This window comes from Coregonus lavaretus (genome assembly GCF_964263955.1).
Source record: "Coregonus lavaretus genome assembly, chromosome: 21".
Lineage (NCBI taxonomy): Eukaryota > Metazoa > Chordata > Actinopteri > Salmoniformes > Salmonidae > Coregonus > Coregonus lavaretus.
In genome coordinates, this window is record NC_140008.1 from 7,945,838 (window position 1) to 7,972,553 (window position 26,716).

The window sequence follows — 26,716 nt, forward strand, 5'->3', positions numbered from 1 at the left end:
TTCAGAGTATATATAAAATATATTTAGTTATGCAATTGCAGGTAGAAGTTAATACAGAGTCACACAGGATTTGAATGGCTCCTCATAAGTTCTACAAAGTGTCTTAAAACAATCTCTGCCTTTTATACAAGTGGACATTCCTGCAGTCAGCATGCCAATTGCACACTCCCACAAAACTTGAGACATCTGTGGCATTGTGTTGTGTGACAAAACTGCACAAGGTGCAACTGTGTAATGATCATGCTGTTTAATCAGCTTCTTGATTTGCCATACCGGTCAGGTCACTAACAGGGATATAAAGACATTTGTGCACAACATTTGAGAGAAATAAGCTTTCTGTGCGTTTGGAAAATGTCTGGGATTTTATATTTAAGCTCATGGGACCAACACTTTACACGTTTAATTTACTTGTTTAATTTCTTCAGTGTAGTTTGTTTGCTTGTGTGTAATGTACACATTATACAACTAAACTAAAAAGAATGTTAAAATAAAACTACAGATATGCTCAAATCAAAGTTTAATGGTCGCGTAAACAGATTTGCTGTGATCTGTTTACAGTAACCTACAGGTAACCTAGACCCAGAAGAGGATACAAAAGGTAACTGTCGCAAAGTGCTTTACAGTAACCTACAGGTAAACTACAGTAACCTACAGGCAACCTACAGGTCAACTACAGGTAAACTACGGTAACCTACAGGTAAACTAGAGTAAAATACAGGTAAACTACAGGTAACCTACAGTAACCTACAGGTAACCTACAGGTAAACTACGGTAACCTACAGGTAAACTAGAGTAAAATATAGGTAAACTACAGGTAACCTACAGTAAACTACAGGTAACCTACAGGTAAACTACGGTAACTTACAGGTAAACTACAGTAACCTAAAGGTAACCTACAGTAAACTACACGTAACCTACAGGTAACCTACAGGTAAGCTACAGTAACCTAAAGGTAAACTACAGTAAACTACAGGTAACCTACAAGTAACCTACAAGTAACCTCAACCCAGAAGAGGAAGCAAAAGCAGACGCACAGTGGTAACTATGAAAGAACTCCCTAGAAGGAAGAAACTTTTCTGGTATGCATCTTTTAAAGGCAATGATACCGCTTTTAGGGAGACCACATTCACGGTAAACGCTGCACATCAGAAATGATCTTTAAATGTCAATCGCGTTATAAGGCTTAATGGAATGTCTCCCCGCCTTGGCTCAGAGAGGAGATCAGCTCTTTCATTGTGTTCTTGTGCTGATCAGCAATATTATGTTTACTTATGGTAAATACATTTACAAAGAGCATTACTACCTAGAATTGTCCCTCCATTTTTCACATGCTTGTTAATAAAATAATTGTAAGAAAATTCTGTTGTCTTTTCAGTGTTATGTAGATTGATCAAAACAAACGTCCTCCATGGGTGTGCAGTTTAACAGATCGGTATTGTTGCACGGTTTTACTCGAAGTGATTCCTCTTAAGGTTCTTGGTGCGTTGATGTTTTGTTTTGTTGACACTTCTTTAACCGTGGCATTTTGAGGACTTCTGTTGGCTCACTGTAGAAGACACACATACACACACACACACTGAGTAGATACCAGACATTTGCATTGACTGAACATTTACCACAGTAACTTTTCAATTGACCATATACAGTACTCTGTCTGCACTGTTACGAATCGCAGATACAGGAGTCAACTAATTACACAAACAGATAGAAACATTCCGTTGTTGTTGTGTTTTCTCAGAAAACAAGGTACTTTGCTTGTGTTATAAGAATCAAATCATTGAAAAGGAATGACATGTTTTTGTATATGACATAGTCTTACTTGACTGATTCAATTCTTAATTGAAGAACAAAAGGCATGTAGCCTATTAAAACAACATATATCATTTGGGGAAACACACCTGTTGATTTCTTGAGCTCCCCCATTCCATGCCTGCCTGGACATGTCAGCTGCTAAACCATACAGCCAGCGTATGTCAGATGGCACCTCTGGGATCCAATCCATGAACCTGAGGTACAGTATTACTGTAGTGTTAAACCAACACGCCCTGATAATGAACCTGAAGTACAGTATCACAACACAAGGGTTTGTTTAGCTATAGCTTAGCATTAGCATAATTGATGTTTAGCTATAGCTTAGCATTAGCATCATTGATGTTTAGCTGTAGTTTAGCATTAGCATCATTGATGATTAGCTATAGTTTAGCATTAGCATCATTGATGTTTAGCTATAGTTTAACATAGCATCGTTGATGTTTAGCTATAGCTTAGCATTAGCATCATTGATCTTTAGCTATAGTTTAGCATTAGCATCACGGATGTTTAGCTATAGCTTAGCATTATAATCATTGATGTTTAGTTATAGCTTAGCATTAGAATCATTGATGTTTAGCTATAGCATCATTGAGTACAAAACAATAAAAAATGCTATAAATAAATCAAGCCTTAGGCCCATTCATATTCTTCCTTCCTTGAAGTAATCACCGATGACACATGATTGGACGGGTGAGCGCAAGGGCTCCGCCACATGGCTTTTACCTGCAGTCATAATGACTAATGGTAAAAAGAAAGGGGCCTTACTCTTGGCTGGTGACCAGGTAACATGCTTCAAATAAGGAATAATGATACTCTGACCACATATTGTAACGAGTGATGCCTGACCATGTTAGTTTATTAAATCTGCTTTATTTTGCTACAGTCCTCTCAATGTGACATGAACTACGGAATCCTCAGAGGATCATACAGTAACAAAATACATTTTGGGTATAATTTCCATCATGCAATTTTCTTAAATTTTTATTATTTTAAAGATCACTTTGAAAAATGCTTCATATACACGACGCAAAACTGAGCATCATCACACTTTTTTATTTTTACCTAAAGTGCTCCATCTTGAAACTTTACGAAGGTTGACATTTATTGGGGTGAGTCTTGTCCTGGAGGCAGAACTGAGCGATTTCTGCTAGATGGGCTAGCTGCAAAGTCAAAATTGGCTATAATGTAAAAATTCATGGGCTTAATTTAAGGTTAGGGTTAGGCATTAGGGTTAGCAGTGTGGTTAAGGTGAAGGTTAGGTTTAAAAATCCGATGTTATGACTTTGTGGCTGTGCCAGCAAGTGACCACTCTGCAGAGCTGCCTCCAGAACAAGATTCATAACGAAAAACGCGAACGTGCAAACTTTACGGCTGACATGCACAATATTTTGGACAATATCCACAGTGGACTAATTAACAAAATAGTAAAACATATATTAATATATTAAAGTAAAATTAACAGCTGTAGAGAAAGACTAATTAAGGTCCAAATACAGAGGAGGAACTTCTTGATGCAATTAAAGCCTTTAAGTCTGGGAAAACTCAAGGGCTGGATGGCATACCAGTTGACCTATATCAAACCTTTTTTGATGTACTCAGAGGACCGTTATTAGCATGTTTTAACCACTCCTATAAAAATGGTAGATGATCAGATACTCAACAAGAAGGTCTGATTTCATTATTACTGAAACAGGACCCAGGTAGTAAATATAAAGATTGAGTCCGTAAAGATATTGGGAGGCCCCTTACACTTTAGTGTTGTGATGGAAAAATTTGAGCAAAATGCATAGCACATAGAATTAAAAAGGCATTGTCGGATATTATTCATCCTAATCAGACAGGGTTTTTACATGGACGATATATTGGTGATAATATACAGTGGGGAAAAAAGTATTTAGTCAGCCACCAATTGTGCAAGTTCTCCCACTTAAAAAGATGAGAGAGGCCTGTAATTTTCATCATAGGTACACATCAACTATGACAGACAAATTGAGAAAAAAATTCCAGAAAATCACATTGTAGGATTTAAGTATTTGGTCAATAACAAAAGTTTCTCAATACTTTGTTATATACCCTTTGTTGGCAATGACACAGGTCAAACGTTTTCTGTAAGTCTTCACAAGGTTTTCACACACTGTTGCTGGTATTTTGGCCCATTCCTCCATGCAGATCTCCTCTAGAGCAGTGATGTTTTGGGGCTGTCGCTGGGCAACACAGACTTTCAACTCCCTCCAAAGATTTTCTATGGGGTTGAGATCTGGAGACTGGCTAGGCCACTCCAGGACCTTGAAATGCTTCTTACGAAGCCACTCCTTCGTTGCCCGGGCGGTGTGTTTGGGATCATTGTCATGCTGAAAGACCCAGCCACGTTTCATCTTCAATGCCCTTGCTGATGGAAGGAGGTTTTCACTCAAAATCTCACAATACATGGCCCCATTCATTCTTTCCTTTACACGGATCAGTCATCCTGGTCCCTTTGCAGAGAAACAGCCCCAAAGCATGATGTTTCCACCCCCATGCTTCACAGTAGGTATGGTGTTCTTTGGATGCAACTCAGCATTCTTTGTCCTCCAAACACGACGAGTTGAGTTTTTACCAAAAAGTTCTATTTTGGTTTCATCTGACCATATGACATTCTCCCAATCCTCTTCTGGATCATCCAAATGCACTCTAGCAAACTTCAGACGGGCCTGGACATGTACTGGCTTAAGCAGGGGGACACGTCTGGCACTGCAGGATTTGAGTCCCTGGCGGCGTAGTGTGTTACTGATGGTAGGCTTTGTTACTTTGGTCCCAGCTCTCTGCAGGTCATTCACTAGGTCCCCCCGTGTGGTTCTGGGATTTTTGCTCACATTTCTTGTGATCATTTTGACCCCACGGGGTGAGATCTTGCGTGGAGCCCCAGATTGAGGGAGATTATCAGTGGTCTTGTATGTCTTCCATTTCCTAATAATTGCTCCCACAGTTGATTTCTTCAAACCAAGCTGCTTACCTATTGCAGATTCAGTCTTCCCAGCCTGGTGCAGGTCTACAATTTTGTTTCTGGTGTCCTTTGACAGCTCTTTGGTCTTGGCCATAGTGGAGTTTGGAGTGTGACTGTTTGAGGTTGTGGACAGGTGTCTTTTATACTGATAACAAGTTCAAACAGGTGCCATTAATACAGGTAACGAGTGGAGGACAGAGGAGCCTCTTAAAGAAGAAGTTACAGGTCTGTGAGAGCCAGAAATCTTGCTTGTTTGTAGGTGACCAAATACTTATTTTCCACCATAATTTGCAAATAAATTCATTAAAAATCCTACGATGTGATTTTCTGGATTTTTTTCCCTCAATTTGTCTGTCATAGTTGACGTGTACCTATGATGAAAATTACAGGCATCTCTCATCTTTTTAAGTGGGAGAACTTGCACAATTGGTGGCTGACTAAATACTTTTTTTCCCCACTGTATATATACAGTATACTTCCTAACTCAAACTCCTAACTGTATGTCACTCACCTCTTAGCAATGGAGAATGCTACCTCCACTGGGAGGAACATGTAGGAGGCCACACGTACTGGAAGCAGCTCAGTCACCTGGGAAAACAGACTGCCTGCATGTCTCTCCCTGCACGCCTCACACAACACTACCACACAGACACACACACACACGAAAGGCATTACTATGGATACCAGACAAGTGTCGGGGTAAATTCCTTTTCAATTCAGGAAGTGAAATTACAGAGGAAGACAGAGTGAGAGAGCGAGAGAGAGAGAGTGAGAGAGAGAGTGAAGAGCGAGAGCGAGAAAGAGGGAGAGATATTGGTAACCTTCAATGAAAGAAAAATATAATTTCAACAAGCATTTTGCTACGGCTGGCCATGCTTTCCACCTGGCTATCCCTACCCCGGCCACCAGCTCTTCACCCTCTGCTGCAACTTGCCCATGCCCCCCCCCCGCTTCTCCTTCACACAAATTCAGATACAGTGGGGGAAAAAAGTATTTAGTCAGCCACCAATTGTGCAAGTTCTCCCACTTAAAAAGATGAGAGAGGCCAACTATGACAGACAAAATGAGAAAAAAAAAAATCAGGAAAATCACATTGTAGGATTTTTAATGAATTTATTTGCAAATTATGGTGGAAAATAAGTATTTGGTCAATAACAAAAGTTTCTCAATACTTTGTTATATACCCTTTGTTGGCAATGACACAGGTCAAACGTTTTCTGTAAGTCTTCACAAGGTTTTCACACACTGTTGCTGGTATTTTGGCCCATTCCTCCATGCAGATCTCCTCTAGAGCAGTGATGTTTTGGGGCTGTCGCTGGGCAACACAGACTTTCAACTCCCTCCAAAGATTTTCTATGGGGTTGAGATCTGGAGACTGGCTAGGCCACTCCAGGACCTTGAAATGCTTCTTACGAAGCCACTCCTTCGTTGCCCGGGCGGTGTGTTTGGGATCATTGTCATGCTGAAAGACCCAGCCACGTTTCATCTTCAATGCCCTTGCTGATGGAAGGAGGTTTTCACTCAAAATCTCACGATACGTGGCCCCATTTATTATTTCCTTTACACGGATCAGTCATCCTGGTCCCTTTGCAGAAAAACAGCCCCAAAGCATGATGTTTCCACCCCCATGCTTCACAGTAGGTATGGTGTTCTTTGGATGCAACTCAGCATTCTTTGTCCTCCAAACACGACGAGTTGAGTTTTTACCAAAAAGTTCTATTTTGGTTTCATCTGACCATATGACATTCTCCCAATCCTCTTCTGGATCATCCAAATGCACTCTAGCAAACTTCAGACGGGCCTGGACATGTACTGGCTTAAGCAGGGGGACACATCTGGCACTGCAGGATTTGAGTCCCTGGCGGCGTAGTGTGTTACTGATGGTAGGCTTTGTTACTTTGGTCCCAGCTCTCTGCAGGTCATTCACTAGGTCCCCCCGTGTGGTTCTGGGATTTTTGCGCACCGTTCTTGTGATCATTTTGACCCCACGGGGTGAGATCTTGCGTGGAGCCCCAGATCGAGGGAGATTATCAGTGGTCTTGTATGTCTTCCATTTCCTAATAATTGCTCCCACAGTTGATTTCTTCAAACCAAGCTGCTTACCTATTGCAGATTCAGTCTTCCCAGCCTGGTGCAGGTCTACAATTTTGTTTCTGGTGTCCTTTGACAGCTCTTTGGTATTGGCCATAGTGGAGTTTAGAGTGTGACTGTTTGAGGTTGTGGACAGGTGTCTTTTATACTGATAACAAGTTCAAACAGGTGCCATTAATACAGGTAACGAGTGGAGGACAGAGGAGCCTCTTAAAGAAGAAGTTACAGGTCTGTGAGAGCCAGAAATCTTGCTTGTTTGTAGGTGACCAAATACTTATTTTCCACCATAATTTGCAAATAAATTCATTAAAAATCCTACAATGTGATTTTCTGGATTTTTTTTCTCAATTTGTCTGTCATAGTTGACGTGTACCTATGATGAAAATTACAGGCCTCTCTCATCTTTTTAAGTGGGAGAACTTGCACAATTGGTGGCTGACTAAATACATTTTTTCCCCACTGTAGCTGATGTTCTGAAAGAGCTGCAAAATCTGGACCCCTACAAATCAGCTGGGCTAGACAATCTGGACCTTTTCTTTCTAAAATTAGCCGCCGAAATTGTCGCAACCCCTATTACTAGCCTGTTCAACCTCTCTTTCGTATCGTCTGAGATCCCCAGAGATTGGAAAGCTGCCACGGTCATCCCCCTCTTCAAAGGGGGTGACACTCTAGATCCAAACTGTTACAGACCTGTATCCATCCTGCCCTGCCTTTCGAAAGTATTTGAAAGCCAAGTTAACAAACAGATCACCGACCATTTCGAATCCCACCATACCTTCTCCGCTATGCAATCTGGTTTCCGAGCTGGTCATGGGTGCACCTCAGTCACGCTCAAGGTCCTAAACGATATTATAACCGCAATCGATAAAAGACAGTACTGTGCAGCCGTCTTCATCGACCTGGCCAAGGCTTTCGACTCCGTCAATCACCGCATTCTTATTGGCAGACTAAATAGCCTTGGTTTCTCAAATGACTGCCTCGCCTGGTTCACCAACTACTTCTCAGATAGACTTCAATGTGTCAAATCGGAGGGCCTGTTGTCTGGACCTCTGGCAGTCTCTATGGGGGTGCCACAGGGTTCAATTCTCGGGCCGACTCTATTCTCTGTGTATATCAATGATGTCGCTCTTGCTGCTGGTGACTCTCAGATCCACCTCTACGCAGACGACACCATTTGTATACATCTGGCCCTTCATTGGACACTGTGTTAACAAACCTCCAAATGAGCTTCAATGCCATACAGCACTCCTTCCGTAGCCTCCAACTGCTCTTAAACGCTAGTAAAACTAAATGCATGCTCTTCAATCGAACACTGCTTGCACCCGCCCGCCCGACTAGAATCACTACTCTCGGCGGGTCTGACTTAGAATTATGTAGACAACTACAAATACCTAGGTGTCTGGTTAGACCGTAAACTCTCCTTCCAGACTCACATTAAGCATCTCCAATCCAAAGTTAAATCTAGAATCGGCTTCCTATTTCGCAACAAAGCCTCCTACACTCATGCTGCCAAACATGCCCTCGTAAAACTGACTATCCTACTGATCCTTGACTTCGGCGATGTCATTTACAAAATAGCCTCCAACACTCTACTCAGCAAATTGTATGTAGTCTATCACAGTGCCATCCGTTTTGTCACCAAAGCCCCATATACTACCCACCATTGTGACCTGTATGCTCTCGTTGGCTGGCCCTCACTACATATTCGTCGCCGAACCCACTGGCTCCAGGTCATCTATTAATCACTGCTAGGCAAATCCCCGCCTTATCTTAGCTCATTGGTCACCATAGCAACACCCACCCGTAGTATGCGCTCCAGCAGGTATATCTCACTGGCCATCCCCAAAGCCAACACCTTTTTTTTCTTCTTTTTTTTTGTCATTTAGCAGACACTCTTATCCAGAGCGACTTACAGTTAGTGAGTGCATACATTTTCATCCTTTGGCCGCCATTCCTTCCAGTTCTCTGCTGCCAATGACTGGAACGAACTGCAAAAATCTCTGAAGCTGGAGAATCTTATCTCCCTCACTAACTTTAAGCATCAGTTGTCAGAGCAGCTTACCGATCACTGCACCTGTACACAGCCCATCTGTAATTAGCCCACTGTCACGAGTGTCAGTGTAATGCGGTGGGTCGAAGTCAGGCGCAGGACACAGAACTCAATGAAAACATACTTTACTGATAAGTAAAGAAACAAATACAAAATACCTCCACACAGGGAGGAGCAAACCCGCTTACCAAACGACACACAAAACGAAATAACAAACACACACAAAACACAATGGGAGCCACCAGGTTAAATAGGGAAGGAGTAATTACATGATGGGAAACAGGTGTGTGACAATCAGACAACAACAGGTAGAACATAGAAACATAGAACATAGATCGGCAGTAGCTAGTATTCCGGTGACGACGAACGCCAAAGCCTGCCCGAGCAAGGAGGAGGGGCAGCCACGGCAGAATCCGTGACACCCACCCAACTACCTCATCCCCATATTGTTTTTTATTTTGCTCATTTACACCCCAGTATCTCTATTTGCACATCATCTTCTGCACATCTATCATTCCAGTGTTAATACTAAATTGTAATTATTTTGCACTATGGCCTATTTATTGCCTTACCTCCATAACCAATTACATTTGCAAACACTGTATATAGATTTTCTATTGTGTTATTGACAGTACGTTTTGTTTATCTCATATGTAACTCTGTGTTGTTGTTGTTTTTATCGCACTGCTTTGCTTTATCTTGGCCAGGTCGCAGTTGTAAATGAGAACTTGTTCTCAACTGGCTTACCTGGTTAAATAAAGGTGAAATAAAAATAAATATAAAACCAGCTTCACCTGGAATGCTTTTCCAACAGTCTTGAAGGAGTTCCCACATACTGAGCACTTGTTGGCTGCTTTTCCTTCACTCTGCGGTCCGACTCATCCCAAACTCTCTCAATTGGGTTGAGGTCGGGTGATTGTGGAGGCCAGGTCATCTGTTGCAGCACTCCATCACTCTCCTTCTTGGTAAAATAGCCCTTACACAGCCTGGAGGTGTGTTCGTTCATTGTCCTGTTGCAAAACAAATGATAGTCCCACTAAGCGCAAACCAGATGGGATGGCGTATCGCTGCAGAATGCTGTGGTAGCCATGCTGGTTAAGTGTGCCTTGAATTCGAAATAAAATCACTGAGAGTGTCACCAGCAAAGCACCCCCACACCATAACACCTCCTCCTCCATGCTTTTCGGTGGGAAATACACATGCGGAGATCATCCGTTCACCCACACCACGTCTCACAAAGACAAGGCAGTTAGAACCAAAAATCTCAAATTTGGACTCCAGACCAAAGGACACATTTCCACCTGTCTAATGTCCATTGCTCGTGTGTCTTGGCCCAAGAAAGTATCTTATTCTTATTGGTGTCCTATAGTAGCAGTTTCTTTGCAGCAATTCGACCATGAAGGCCTGATTCACGCAGTCTCCTCTGAACAGTTGATGTTGAGATGTGTCTGTTACTTGAACTCTGTGAAGAATTTATTTGGGCTGCAATTTCTGAGGCTGGTAACTCCAATGAACTTATCCTCTGCAGCAGAGGTAACTCTGGGTCTTCCATTCCTGTGGCGGTCCTCATGAGAGCCAGTTTCATCATAGCGCTTGATGGTTTTTGCGACTGCACTTGAAGAAACTTCATGATTAAGGCTCTGGTCTTGGCCATTGTGGAGAGGTTGGAGTCTGTGTGATTGAGTGTGTGGGCAGGTGACTTTTATACAGGTTGAGTTCAAACAGGTGCAGATAATACAGGTAATGAGTGGAGAACAGGAGGGCTTCTTAAAGAAACACTAACAGGTATGTGAGAGCCGGAATTCTTACTGGTTGGTAGGTGATCAAATACTTATTTCATGCAATAAAATGCAAATTAATTACTGAAAAATCATACAATGTGAATTTCTGGATTTTTGTTTTAGATTCCGTCTCTCACAGTTGAAGTTAACCTATGATAAAAAATTACAGACCTCTACATGCTTTGTAAGTAGGAAAACCTGCAAAATCGGCAGTGTATCAAATACTTGTTCTCCCCACTATATATATATAACATGAAAACAGAAGGCTACAATGTTTTCCCAAAATAGATTCAAATCAGAGTCCTGTATTGATATCAACAAATGTTAAACAGCTGGATCTTTCACAATCTGCTTCACAAAAGTTTGTAAGATTTGGTTACCTTTTTTAATGGAGACTGGTAGGTTTTCAATGCTGTGTACATCCAGCCACCAGTGGTGTTTGCGCGGGTGGTTGAGCCTCCAACGTAGCAGGGTCTTAGTGGACTCAGTCTCTTCAGCAGTGGCTTCTGTTCTCTCACAGCAAGAGGCTGTTTCATTCACCATCTCATAGCAAGAGGCTGCGGGACAGTCTGTTTCAATCATCACACCGGCAGGGGGGCTCTCAGATCGGAGGAGGTCTGTAAAAAACATACATCACACCAGAGGTGGGACCAAGTCACTATTATTCGAGTCACAAGCAAGTCTCAAGTCGCAAGGTCTGGGTCTCAAGTCGAGTCTCAAGTAGAACGGGTCGAGTCTTGAGTCAAGTCCAAGTCGTGCATTCTAAGAGCAAGTGAAGTTGAATCTCAAGTTTTTTCAAGTCAAGTAAAAAAAAATCTATACATGAAATGACTTGTTCAACTACAAATCGAGACCTTGGGACCATAAGGTTCTATCTGACATTTCTGTCAAAAATGAGTCTGTCACATAATAGATCTTTAGATGGTTCCTTATATGTCTGTGAAGTTAGATCTTTGAAAAAGTAAATTTTCAGTGAAAAACTAGAAAGTTATATCTGCATCAACCCATTTGAACTTGGTGCTGTAAGGTTCTATCTGCAATCCAATCACAAGCCTGAACAAATACAGACGGACCTATCAGAACATGTATTTTTAAATTATTTTTTATTTTTAAATATATATTTTCCTTCTTTATTATTTTCCCCTAACCCTACCACCCCTCCTAAACTAATGGACAACAATACTTAGGCTTCCACTTCCAGCTTATAAATGTACATACTACATACATTTCACAGACACTACATTTTACATTAGTTATCTTTTGTTTGTTTTTAGTCCCCGCCTTCAGCTACCCTCAGCCCCTCCCATCTATCTCTGAAGACTATCCAGTTTTGATTTCTAGCTGCCATATATATTTCTACTGTGCTGTGATGTTTCACAAAAGTTATCAACCTTTCTCTTCTCATAGTTTCTACAGATTGTAAATGAAAGATAAACACCTTTGCTAATTTTTTATTATTAAAAAAAAAAATTAATTACATTATTGATTGATTGACTATAACTAATCAAATCACCCAGCAGTGCTATTTGCAGAGTTAGCTCCAAGTAAAGGTTGAATTTTTTCAGCCATTCCTGAACCTGCGACCGAATACAAGCTACATATGGGCAGTACAAAAACAAGTGATCTAATGATTCTGTATCTTCGCAGCAAAATCTGCAGAGCTGGGATGGTTGTATCCCCCATATATATACAGTGGGGAGAACAAGTATTTGATACACTGCCGATTTTGCAGGTTTTCCTACTTACAAAGCATGTAGAGGTCTGTAATTTTTATCATAGGTACACTTCAACTGTGAGAGACGGAATCTAAAACAAAAATCCAGAAAATCACATTGTATGATTAGCATTTTATTGCATGACATAAGTATTTGATACATCAGAAAAGCAGAACTTAATATTTGGTACAGAAACCTTTGTTTGCAATTACAGAGATCATACGTTTCCTGTAGGTCTTGACCAGGTTTGCACACACTGCAGCAGGGATTTTGGCCCACTCCTCCATACAGACCTTCTCCAGATCCTTCAGGTTTCGGGGCTGTTGCTGGGCAATACGGACTTTCAGCTCCCTCCAAATATGTTCTATTGGGTTCAGGTCTGGAGACTGGCTAGGCCACTCCAGGACCTTGAGATGCTTCTTACGGAGCCACTCCTTAGTTGCCCTGGCTGTGTGTTTCGGGTCGTTGTCATGCTGGAAGACCCAGCCACGACCCATCTTCAATGCTCTTACTGGGGGAAGGAGGTTGTTGGCCAAGATCTCGCGATACATGGCCCCATCCATCCTCCCCTCAATACGGTGCAGTCGTCCTGTCCCCTTTGCAGAAAAGCATCCCCAAAGAATGATGTTTCCACCTCCATGCTTCACGGTGCCGTGTAGTTCTGGGCTGATCCCTCACCTTCCTCATGATCATTGATGCCCCACGAGGTGAGATCTTGCATGGAGCCCCAGACCGAGGGTGATTGACCGTCATCTTGAACTTCTTCCATTTTCTAATAATTGCGCCAACAGCTGTTGCCTTCTCACCAAGCTGCTTGCCTATTGTCCTGTAGCCCATCCCAGCCTTGTGCAGGTCTACAATTTTATCCCTGATGTCCTTACACAGCTCTCTGGTCTTGGCCATTGTGGAGAGGTTGGAGTCTGTTTGATTGAGTGTGTGGACAGGTGTCTTTTATACAGGTAACGAGTTCAAACAGGTGCAGTTAATACAGGTAATGAGTGGAGAACAGGAGGGCTTCTTAAAGAAAAACTAACAGGTCTGTGAGAGCCGGAATTCTTACTGGTTGGTAGGTGATCAAATACTTATGTCATGCAATAAAATGCAAATTAATTACTTAAAAATCATACAATGTGATTTTCTGGATTTTTGTTTTAGATTCCGTCTCTCACAGTTGAAGTGTACCTATTATATAAATTACAGACCTCTACATGTTTTGTAAGTAGGAAAACCTGCAAAATCGGCAGTGTATCAAATACTTGTTCTCCCCACTGTATATATAACATTCTATTGGTTGCAAGAATTTTGCATAATAATTTAAATGGAAAAACTCTACGTTTTGAATCTGGCGTCGTTTTGTGTATCAGTTCATAAACCATGTGCCATGGAATCGGTACATCAGAAATCTCCTCCCAAATATTTTGCAACCTGTATGGTACAGCTGTCAATTTTTTGGCCCTTAAATGAAACTGGTATACTTTTTTATTTATCACTATGTTCTTTAGCCAATTGTGTCTTTAATGCAGAACCGACAGACAAGTTCCTTACCTTCTCCCCTTTCCACTTGCCTCCTCCATATTTGCTGTAATGCTGCAATCAATTGGTTGTCATTTTGGATAGAGAAGACATTTCCATATTTTTTTGTTTACTGCTTGTGTGACATAACTCCACCAGTCCTATTTATTATATAATTTACAAAGATTATACAGTTTTTAAACGTTCTAATATTTCTTCTGTCTTTTCCGGTGGAGTAAACTGAAATTGCAACCAGCTTTCTATTGCTTGTTTTAAAAATAGCTATATTTTGGAGATTATTTCATTTTCCAATCATTTTCCAATCAATCATTTTCGATTTCATATTTTACAACATTCCCTAACTTGAATAGAATAGTGTATTTATAGTTTCTTTATTCATTGTTGTATTTGACTATTTCCGTTTATTTTATTTTATCCATACCATTAATAGTGTTGGATGTTCCATTTAATTTAGAATAGCCATGGAGTGGTCTTCGTGTCTCGAAACCGTTGGTTATCAATGTATAGTTTGTCGACTACGAGAGCTACAAGTCTCCCTTTTAGTCTACTGACTTTGAAGAGTGGATACAGTACTTTGCGTTGTTCTGCGTCTTGCTTTGGGAACTGATCGTTCATTACTATTTTAAAGTATTTTGGCCAGGCTTTTAACAACTATTTTATCATCTTTAAAGGATTCAAATTTGGCAACGATTGGGCGCTCGTATCTCTGTCCCCTCTGTCCAAAACGATGTACGCGTTCGTGTTTAATTTGGTCGACAGTGTCGCCTGTAGCTTCTTTAACCATGAATTCTTTCACCTCTGGATCTTCACCTTCATCCTCTTTAAGCACCAGATTTTCACGCATTGATCTAGTCTGTATATCTCTTAACAACTTGTTTTCTCTTTTCAGTTAATTAATGTCAGCTTCGATTATGCTGACTGTACCCTTCAGCTTTTTAGTTTATTTTTCCAGTGTCCTCATCACTCATTTCAAGGCTTGCTTTCATCTCATGTATATCTTTACGGGCTAATTTAAGCATGCCTACCATACAGGGTGGTGAAAATAGGTAATCCGTGTCAGTAGAAGGGTCTCTTAGTTTCTTTTAGAGTTTGGTTCTCCATTCTTTCCATGTTTACTCTCCAACATGTTTTTTTTTTTTTACTGCGTTGGTACTGTTTGTCTATAACATTCTCTAGCCTTACAAGTTGTTTTGAGTTATTATCCAGTTTGGATGTTGTTGCCCACGAGTAAGCAGATCAGTGTAAAAGTACTATTATTTGGTCAGTTTTAGGGACATTAATTTCTAAGCTTTTTCATGAGGCATTCGCGAGGCATTCTGCACCGCCATCTTCAGTCTGCTATCTTCACTCAGAACAGGTCTTTGCCATCTCCCTCTAAGCATGGTCTAGGCTAGTCTAGCCAGCAATAATGGCACCCAAGCAAAAAAAAACAACACTGTCAGAAATCTTACATCGTTGTTCAGTGATGACAGTAATGAATTTGATTATCATAATACATTTCTTAACGTATTTGATGATGTGTTCTGACTCTATCTTGGTAAAATAGTGTTATTCTATCATGTATGTATTAAAATAGCTACAGTTTTCTCAAAAAAGAAACATGTCTAATTCAGAAGTATCAGATAGAACCTTATGGCTGAACCCAGATTGACAATTCAGAGCCATGAGGTTCTATCTGCGATTGCACCCCCCTAAAAAAATGTCTCAGAATATTGATACTCTGTAACCTACTTTAGGTATCTTTAAGGTGAGGACCTTAATTGGTTATGAAAGAAGATTTCACAAACAAAACAGTTCTGAGATCTGGGATGTGAAAACTGTGACGCTCAATATCTAAGATCTATGCTTCGCGCAGATAGAACCTTATAGTCCCAAGGTCACGAAATATGTGTTTATTTATTGAGGCTACCAGACAGCCTTAGAGGGCAATGCCTCTGGAATTTATACGCTGATTGAGTAGGTGAAGTTATGGAGATTGAACTCCTATTAGAGATGGTGAGAGAGACGTTCCTCAGTTTAGGGTTCTTTAATGTTGATTGGAGATTAACAATGTTTGCAATTCTGTGCCATGTCACTCAGCTGTGATTATCCAATTAACTGTCCATTTATCCATACAAGATGTGGTCTGAAAATATTAATAAACATGAATACAATGGCATCAATACTAAGATATGGCACATTCATTTAGCAATAACAAAACAAGATATACAGCTCTCATCTGTTATAATAATCCAACGACAAACAAAAATACTAGCAGCTAGCAACATCAGACTAACAAACTAACAATGACAGGTGGAAATGTAGCTAACAATGTTAGATAGCTAGCATAAAAAACCGATACATAATGCTGTAATAATGACGAAAATATTCTTAAAATATTGACAACTTCTTCAGTAAAACAGGGGGGAAACAAATACCGTACTTACAGTTCTGGTTTTCACGCACAGTGATGAATAAATAGGTCAGAAAGGAATAATGTCCAAAAACAGAGATTTGTGTTCACAGCAGTAGCTGGTGAGCTGCATTTGGTTCTTCTAATAGCTGCAGTGTTGCCATGTCTAGCAAACATTTCTAGCCCAATGACCCCTGAAAACTAGCCCCAATTGTTTTTGGGCGCAGCAAGAGATGAGTTGCCACATTTATCCATGAAAACTTTTTTCCATGACATTATAGAACGAATTAAGAAGGAATATCTAAGTCATTTTTAACAACTTAGGCTAAGAAGCAAAATTGGGTTTTCCATCAAAATAATAATTCTTGCAAGTTTAAGAATATGTCGCAAGAGAAAAGATAAATCGCCCTTATTAAACTCATCATTTTCCATCAGTGGATGTCGATTTAACTTGTTTTGACTGCTATGATTAAACAATAAGGCCCTAGGAGGTGTGGTACACAGTTGAAGTCGGAAGTTTAAATACACTTAGGTTGGAGTCATTAAAACTCATTTTTGAACCACTCCAAAAATGTCTTGTTAACAAACTATAGTTTTGGCAAGTCAGTTAGGACATCTACTTTGTGCATGACACAAGTAATTTTGCCAACAATTGTTTACAGACAGATTATTTCACTTATAATTCACTGTATCACAATTCCAGTGGGTCAGAAGTTTACATACACTAAGTTGACTGTGCCTTTAAGCAGCTTGGAAAATTCCAGAAAATGATGTCTTGGCTTTAGAAGCTTCTGATAGGCTAATTGATATCATTTGAGTGAATTGGAGGTGTACCTGTGGATGTATTTCAAGGCCTACCTTCAAACTCAGTGCCTCTTTGCTTGACATCATGGGAAAATCAAAAGAAATCAGCCGAGACCTCAGAAAGAAAATTGTAGACCTCCACAAGTCTGGTTCATCCTTGGGAGCAATTTCCAAACGCCTGAAGGTACCACGTTCATCTGTACAAACAATAGTACGCAAGTATAAACACCATGGGACCGCGCAGCCGTCATGAGAGATGAACGTACTTTGGTGCGAAAAGTGCAAATCAATCCCAGAACAACAGCAAAGGACCCTGTGAAGATGCTGGAGGAAACAGGTACAAAAGTATCAATATCCACAGTAAAACAAGTCCTATATCGACATAACCTGAAAGGCCACTCAGCAAGGAAGAAGCCACTGCTCCAAAACCTCCATAAAAAAGCCAGACTACGGTTTGCAACTGCACAGGTGGACAAAGATCATACTTGAAATGTCCTCTGGTCTGATGAAACAAAAATAGAACTGTTTGGCCATAATGACCATCGTTATGTTTGGAGGAAAAAGGAGGTGGTTACTCTCACCTGAGGGAGACGTACCCTCATGAAAGTCGAGTCTATGGACATCCCGAGGTAGATCACCTTCTGTGAGGGGGTCAGGTGACTCTTCTCCTCGTTTAAGGTGAGGTCCAGAACTCGAATGTGGTTCAAGAGGGTCCTCATGTCCGTTGTGGCCTGTTCCCTGGATGGGGCAGACTATCCAATCGTCCAGGTAAGGCAGTTACTCCTCCAGTAGAATGTGGCACCACAGGAAAAGTCTGGCTGCAGTAACAGTGTCCACAATGCAATGTGAGAGTCCGGTCGGACAGGCACTGGCCCAGAACTCTCTCACCATAGTAAACGAAAACTGATAGTGCTTTCGTATTGCCTGCGTCTGTGAAAAGTAAGTGTCCATTGCCCTAGCCGGGAAAAACACACTGGGGGAAGCCCCTAGTTCACCCGCAACAGCGAGAGGGGTGTATGCGGACAACTTTAATGTCCGGTTAACGTGTCTGTCAGACAGAACCCTTGGCCAGAATGAGAGGTTAGGATGTAGGTTGACAGTAAAGTAGTACAACGGAAAACTATCGTAAACCCAGCTACACACTGTGTGAAAACAGCAGTGCAATATAGTTATAATGTGAGTTTCCAGGGGAAGCTAGAATAGTTACTGTCTTAACTGTAAGTACAATAGAAAACTATCATGAATGCAGATCAGTGTAATAGCTGAAAAGTGAGTTTCCATGGGGAAACTAGGATAGTCACTGGAAACTAGCATAGTTACTGTATGTAGCCTACTGTAAGTAGTGCAACAGGAACACTATAGTATACCCAGTAGTGTAATAGAGCTGTCAGTTTCCAATGAAGGGATAGTTACTGTCTGTCCTGTAACGTAGAGCAACAGAACTATAATTAACCCAGCTATACACTGAAACCCTCAGTGTAATAGAGCTGAGATGGGTTTCCATGGGAAACTATTATAGTTACTGTCTGTACTGTAAAATAGTGTAACAGAAAACTATCGCAACCCAGCAACTGTGAAAAAACAACAGTGTAATCCCACTATGGTGGGGCTAGCATAAACTCAGCCCAACACCAGAGAATGAAGCCAACAGTGTAATCTCACTATGGTGGGGCTAGCATAAACTCAGCCCAACACCAGAGAATGAAGCCAACAGTGTAATCTCACTATGGTGGGGCTAGCATAAACTCAGCCCAATACCGGAGAATAAAGTCTCCTGAGTGGCGCAGTGGTCTAAGGCACTGCATTGCAGTGCTAGCTGTGCCACTAGAGATCCTGGTTCGAATCCAGGCTCTGTCGCAGCCGGCCGCGACCGGGAGACTCATGGGCAGCGCACAATTGGCCTAGCGTTGTCCAGGGTAGGGGAGGGAATGGCCGGCAGGGATGTAGCTCAGTTGATAGAGCATGGCGTTTGCAACGCCAGGGTTGTGGGTTCGATTACCACGGGGGACCAGTATGAAAAAAATTACAAATATATGTATTCACTAACTGTAAGTCGCTCTGGATAAGAGCGTCTGCTAAATGACGTAAATGTAAATGTAAATAAAGCCAACAGTATAATCTCACTATGGTGGGGCTAGCATAAACTCAGCCCAATACTGGAGAATGAAGCCAACAGTGTAATATTACTGTGTCTATAGTATATACCAGGTCTAAATCCCTGATTAGAGGGGAACAATGAAAAAATGCAGTGGATCTGTCTTCGAGGCCCAGAGTTGAGTTTGAGGGGTATACTCTGTGCAATACTGCATGATAGAATAGAATGGGAACTACAGTATCAGCCTTAGTCTCATACACTACCTGAATGAAGGAGAGGAGACATGAATGGCTGTAGCTTTTCCTTGTGGAAAAAGAATTAAGCCAGTGTAATATACTACTGTATGTCTACAGTAAACACTGCGCAATACTGTATAATAGTAAAGATTACTATGGCCCTACAGTATTACATTTACATTTTAGTCATTTAGCAGACGCTCTTATCCAGAGCGACTTACAGTTAGTGAGTGCATACATTATTTCCCAGGCTACGACAGAGCCTGGATTCAAACCAGGATCTCTAGTGGCACAGCTAGCACTGCGATGTAGTGCCTTAGACCACTGCGCCACTCGGGAGGTATCAGCCTTAGTCTCATACACTATGTGAAGGAGGAGACTTGGAGTGTGAACTGCTTGGGGCAGGGTATTCTAACTCACACACACACGTTTATAGTTTATTTCTTGCTTATTTGTTTATAGCTTATCTCGATATATACGTGGGGGTTGTCATGACTCTCTCCTTGGTGAGGATCAAAGGTGCCAGATCAGTTTGGCAAATGGCTGACAGATAGCCTTACATCTGAGAATGAAGGAGAAGGCCCATCAGAAGGAGAAGGCCCAATCGAACCCTTTCCACGAAGGCCTGGGTCCAACAGAGATACACGACGAAGACCTTCAACATGTAAATACATGCATTACTTCTTATCCAAAAGGGCTGGCAGTTCGGGGCAAGGTATTAGGATTACTGTGAGAGTAGTTCCCAAATGTATCCAAGTGTTGCTTCTCTTCCTTTCTCTCTTTCTTTAACTCTCCATCTGTTCTAACAAGTGTCATATTGCGTTAGTCCGCTAGGGACCTGTCGTCATCGTATTAAGTTTCTAATCAATAACCTATACCGTGTGTGTGTGTATCCTGTGTTATCATTTAGTTTGGTAGTAAATAAATAATCATATCAATTTGTGGTACGGAATGATCAGTTAGACTCGGGTTTGTGCAGATTCAAGAAGTCTGCGGCGTTCAGAATGAGACTGATATGAGGTCAATGATTAATAAATGGAGTATGAAAATGTATGCACTCACTACTGTAAGTCACTCTGGATAAGAGCGTCTGCTAAATGACTAAAATGTAAAAATGTATACTTCTACACATTTACACTCTAACATAGAGGATTTTACCAAGCTGGAATGATCAGAGAAAAGGAAGAGATGGGTGTAGTGCGGCGGCAGCTATTTAAGGAAGTCAGCCGCAGCACTACCCGGTACGCGGGACTAATCTGAAATTCTTACTCGGAATGTATCCAGCCGTGCGGTAGGATACCATATTGCAGTGATCCAATATAGTGTTACATAACTTTCTCACTGCGCCACTGTAGCTAACCCGACGTGTGTTGATTGACAGCTTGCTGGTCCAATCAGAGGACAGAGTGTGCGTTTCACTAGCCAATCTGTTTTTTTTGCAAGTGCAATACTGTCTCTGGCTGCGTGGAGAGTAATCCACGGAGACTCTGTGCCACAAAATGAGTGACAAAACGTTACAAAACCTGGCCAGATAATTTAAAGTCATAAGTCTCAAGTCTAAGTCGAGTCCCGAGTCTTGAGGCTATCAAGTCGAAGTCAAGTCTCAAGTTATTTTATATCAAGTTGAGTGACTTGAGTCAGACGCGAGTCCATGTCATGTGACTCGAGTCCACACCTCTGCGTCACACCAATAAATGGAGACGTTTATTTTCAATGGGCTTTTTTTTTAAAGTGTGAAATGTAAATAGCAAGCAGAGGAGAAGAACTCACTGTTCTCTCGTAAGAATCTTAGTGCATCCATGTATCCATTCTGGCACATCTCTGCCATTACCTGTAACACATGAATTACTTGGTGATTTGTGTTGGACAAAACAAGCCACATATTCAGGATATAGTGTAGTACAAAACAAACATCCAACCTCTGCCCTATGGAAACTGTTCTATGGAAACTGTTCTATGGAAACTGATCTATGGTGACCCCAAACCTGTTCATGACATCAGACTGAGTTGTGCTAATGACTCACCTCAGGCTCTGGTGGTAAAAAAGACATGATCACCCGGTGCAAGTTGTTAGTATTAAACTGGATACTGGCGTTATTCTGGTGATACTCATGGAAGTTGAGTGTACTTTCCCTGGGACAGACGTCGCTCTCACCAGAGAACGGGCAAACTATGATGGTGTTCTTCAGATCAAAATGGGGCATGTTGTTACTCAAGGCACCATCCACGTAGCGCTGAATGGAGACAAATTCCCATAAGCAGGGCTATTGAAAACTAAATGCTGATCAGGTAAATCAAACGGGAAATACAAGCAAGTTGAAATGACTGTGGATGCTGTAGCAATATTGATGTTACACATAACAATGTTACACAGCAAACATACATATATTCACTCTATGTAAGCCTACTGTGACTGACAATATATAACACAAAGCATATTTAAACATGGTGGCAGCGGTGGGATTTCAACCCACACCACTGAGAAGACTGCAAAAAAAATTGTAGAGGTCCACCACTGAGGCAAACATCTTTAGGCTTACTCACCACTCCATGGTAAGAAGGTGGGATCACGCCACAGTAAAAGGGGTAAAAACAGCTACATAGGAGAACCTAAAAATTAGACAATGTCAAAATTAACTTAAATCAGGATATATACACTACATGGCCAAAAGTATGTGGACATGTGCTCGTCGAACATCTCATTCCAAAATCATGGCCACTAATATGGAGTTGGTCCCCCCTTTGCTGCTATAACAGCCTCCACTCTTCTGGGAAGGCTTTCCACTAGATGTTGGAACATCGCTGCGTGGACTTGCTTCCATTCAGCCACAAGAGCATTAATGAGGTCGGGTGATTAGGCCTGGCTCGCAGTCGGCATTCCAATTCATCCCAAAGGTGTTCGATGGGGTTGAGGTCAGGGCTCTGTGCAGGCCAGTCAAGTTCGTCCACACCGATCTCAACAAACCATTTCTGTATGGACCTTGCTTTGTGCACGGGGGCATTATCATGCTGAAACAGGAAAGGGCCTTCCCCAAACTGTTGCCACAAAGTTGGAAGCACAGAAACGTCTAGAATGTCATTGTATGTTGTAGTATTAAGATTTCCCTTCACTGGAACTAAGGGGCCTAGCCCGAACCATGGAAAACAGCCCCAGACCATTATTCCTCCTCCACCAAACTTTAGTTGGCACTCTGCATTGGGGCAGGTAGCGTTCTCCTGGCATCCGCCAAACCCAGATTCATCCGTCAGACTACCAGATGGTGAAGCGTGATTCATCACTCCAGAGAACGTGTTTCCACTACTCCAGAGTCCAATGGCGGCGAGCTTTACACCACTCCAGCCGACGCTTGGCATTGCATATGGTGATCTTAGGCTTGTGTGAAGCTGCTCGGCCATGGAAACCCATTTCCTGACAACCGAGGACAGACAATTTCTATGCATTACGTGCTTCAGCACTCATCGGACCCGTTCTGTGAGCTTGTGTGGCCTACCACTTTGCGGCTGAGCCATTGTTGCTCCTAGATGTTTCCACTTCACAATAACAGCACTTACAGTTGACATTGGCAGCTCTAGCAGGACAGAAATTTGACGAACTGACTTGTTGGAAAGGTGGCATCCTACGACGGTGCCACATGGAAAGTCACTAAGCTCTTCAGTACGGGCCATTCTACTGCCAATGTTTGTCTATGGAGATTGCATGGCTGTGTGCTCGATTTTATACACCTGTCAGCAACGGGTGTGGCTGAAATAGTCGAATCCACTAATTTGAAGGGGTGTCCACATACTTTTGTATATATAGTGTATCGTACTCATTTCAGTGTCCTGGATTTACTTTTACTATGAGACCAGGCTGGATTTTGCTAACGTTACTTTGGACAAAATCAAGGACGACAATATTCTTAATGCTTTTTGAATAAAATATCTTAAAAAGGTCAACTCCACCACTTTTCAACCTCATTTTCATTATCTCCAGCACAATACAATACCAGTGATAATGAATATGATGTTGAAAAGTGGCAGAATTGCCCTTTAAATTACAGCTCAATTTGAGCAAATTCTGAATTTGTGATCAATTAATTTGCGATTAATCACAGCAAATCCTGGGATAAACACAATCATTTTTTTATCGTTTGAACTACCTATTCATAAACCATGGTGAGTTACCACATGATGGCCATCCTGTAGAATTTAAAAATGCACGTTTAAATCTATCTATATTTCATGAGCAGTAGGGAATATCCCATGTCCCATAGGCTATATTAAAAGTAATATTATATTCTTATTAGAATACCTGGATGAGTTCCTCTTTACTGTCAAACTCTGACACCAGAACATTCTTTCCGTCGGACACTCTGGTGAGGGACACACAGAGTCTTCCTGAGGCACGGAGGTGGGCATCGGCTGGAAGGTCATGCTCCATGGAGTCACGGACCATCTTCAGCAGGTTAAAAGACGGGTGCAGGGGGCCCAGTTTACGCTTCCTGGCCTCTCTGGCCATCGACATCAAATTCTTACAGTACCGCTCTGTAAAGGGACCAACACTATTGCTTAATTGTCTCCTACACAACGTCATATGCTTATTTAAACAGGTTTAAGAGGAGATACAATAGTCTCACAATAGGTTAAATGGTGACCTGCAATGCAAACAATAAAACAACAACATCTTAGGTAAACAGCTGAGGGATGGGGCTGGAGAAATGTAACCACTTTCAAATTATTTGACAGAGCCAGCATCCATATTCATTATCACTGGTATTGTATTGTGCTGGAGATAATGAAAATTAGGTTGAAAAGTGGTGGAGTTGACCTTTAAGATATTTTATACAAAAAGGACTGACCATCCAAGAGATCAAATTACAGTTTAACCATGTTTTGAGGATATACATTTGTTTACAATTACATTGTTTACAAAAAATGAAATTAAACAAGCTTATATTCTGGGTTATGATGGGGTATGAGAGTTTAACTAAGCTCATGAGGCATTTATCAGTTATATTCTTTAAGAATCAATGGGTTTATCATTCATTTAAAAGTCCAAATATTTATTCACCAATCGCAGATTGCCCCTTTAACAATAATGGAGAAATCTAATTTGTAAGCTATTTGGACAACCTTTAACTTACCTGTAGGCTAAGGTTAAGGCAACATCAATTGATGACATCAAATATGTTTCACAGTGTATTCAGAAAGTATTCAGACCCCCTGACTTTTTCCACATTGTTACGTTACAGCCTTATTCTAAAATAGATTAAATTTAAAAAAAATCCCTCATCAATCTACACACAATACCCCATGACAAAGCAAAAACAGGTTTTAAAAAGTAAGTATTTAGACCCTTTACTCAGTACTTTGTTGAAGTGCCTTTGGCAGCGATTACAGCCTCAAGTCTTCCTGGGTATGATGCTACAAGCTTGGCACACCTGTATTTGGGGAGTTTCTCCCATTCTTCTCTACAGATCCTCTCAAGCTCTGTCAGGTTGGATGGGGAGCGTCGCTACACAGCTATTTTCAGGTCTCTCCAGAGATGTTTGATCGGGTTCAAGTCCGGGCTCTGGCTGGGCCACTCAAGGACATTCAGAGACTTGTCCCGAAGCCACTCCTGCGTTGTGTTGGCTGTGTGCTTAGGGTCGTTGTCCTGTTGGAAGGTTAACATTTGCCCCAGTCTGAGGTTCTGAGCGCTCTGGAGGACCTCTCTGTACTTTGTGCCGTTCATCTTTCCCTCGATCCTGACTAGTCTCCCAGTCCCTGCTGCTGAAAAACATCCCCACAGCATGATGCTGCCACCACCATGCTTCACCGTAGGGATGGTGCCATGTTTCCTCCAGACGTGATGCTTGGCATTCAGGCCAAAGAGTTCAATCTTGGTTTCATCAGACCAGAGATTCTTGTTTCTTATGGTCTAAGAATCCTTTAGGTGGCTTTTGGCAAACTCCAAGCGAGCTGTCATGTGGCTTTTACTGAGGAGTGGCTTCCGTCTGGCCACTCTACCATAAAGGCCTAATTGGTGGAGTGCTGCAGAGATGGTTGTCCTTCTGGAAGGTTCTCTCATCTCCACAGAGGAACTCTGGAGCTCTGTCAGAGTGACCATCGGGTTCTTGGTCACATCCCTGACCAAGGCCTTTCTCCCCCGATGGCTCAGTTTGGCCGGGTGGCCAGCTCTAGGAAGAGTCTTGGTGGTTCCAAACTTCTTCCATGTAAGAATGATGGATGCCACTGTGTTCTTGGGGACCTTCAATGCTGCATAATTTTTTTTGTACCCTTCCCCAGATCTGTGCCTCGACACAATCCTGTCTAGGGAGCTCTACGGAAAATTCCTTCGACCTCATTACTTGGTTTTTGCTCTGACATGCACTGTCAACTGTGGGACCTTATATGTCCAATCAATTGAATTTACCACAGGTGGACCCCAATCAAGTTGTAGAAACATCTCAAGGATGATCAATGGAAACAGGATGCACCTGAGCTCAATTTTGAGTCTCATAGCAAAAGGGTCTGAATATTTATGTAAATAAGGTATTTCTGTTTTTACTGTTTTATAAATTTGCAAAAAAATCTAAAAACCTGTTTTCGATTTGTCATTATGGGGTATTATGTATAGATTGATGAGGATTTTTATTTATTTAATCCAGTTTAGAATAAGGCTGTAACATAACAGCCTTGTGGAAAACGTAAAGTTGTCTGAATATTTTCCGAATGCACTTTATATATTAATTTTTACAGTGATAATAGACATTGACACTTTCCGCCTCAGCAATGTAGCCTACACATAGTCACTCATAGCATACGTACCTAAAGGTATTCCAATGGTGAGGACCGCAGCGATAACTGAACCCGAAGACGCACCAGAGATTTTGGATGCGCCTTGAACGAGGTGTGGCGCCTGCTCAAGGATACAGCTGAATGCGCCGACATAATAAATGCTCGTGAAGCCACAACCTGCAAAAGAAATATTCCATCCAGTTCCACGCTCCATAACTGTTCACTTGGCATCAATTTACTGTTATGTAGACTGTTACGTATGGGTGTTATGTAGCACGAAAGGACCCACACAATCTGTCTCTCCAACCAAAGAACCAACAACATGGATCATATTTAAAAAGCATTCGCCAAATAAAAAGTATATATATAAAAGTTATTAATTCTATAATTCTACAAAATCCCAAGGTAAAAACAGTGGTAAAAGGTCAGCGGTAAAAACTAGGGCTTCGGTATGGAGTTTGCGTA

General features: G+C 41.5%; 1 protein-coding gene across 2 annotated transcripts; it reads right to left on the reverse strand.

Annotated features, from left to right (window-relative positions):
• LOC311149224 (patatin-like phospholipase domain-containing protein 2) lies at window positions 1–26,716 on the reverse strand. Of its 2 annotated transcripts, XM_084186311.1 has the most exons (9): window positions 26,282–26,716; window positions 23,784–24,016; window positions 22,037–22,102; window positions 21,517–21,726; window positions 21,263–21,323; window positions 11,098–11,334; window positions 5,307–5,433; window positions 1,899–2,006; window positions 1–1,546 (listed from the first exon to the last, which is right to left on the reverse strand). In XM_084186311.1, exons 1-9 carry the CDS (start codon window positions 26,463–26,465, stop codon window positions 1,468–1,470), a joined length of 1,305 nt encoding a protein of 434 aa, XP_084042437.1. In that variant the 5' UTR covers window positions 26,466–26,716; the 3' UTR covers window positions 1–1,467. The 2 variants fall into 2 exon arrangements, 1 of the variants encoding a protein (XP_084042437.1); XR_014615012.1 differs by lacking the exon at window positions 5,307–5,433.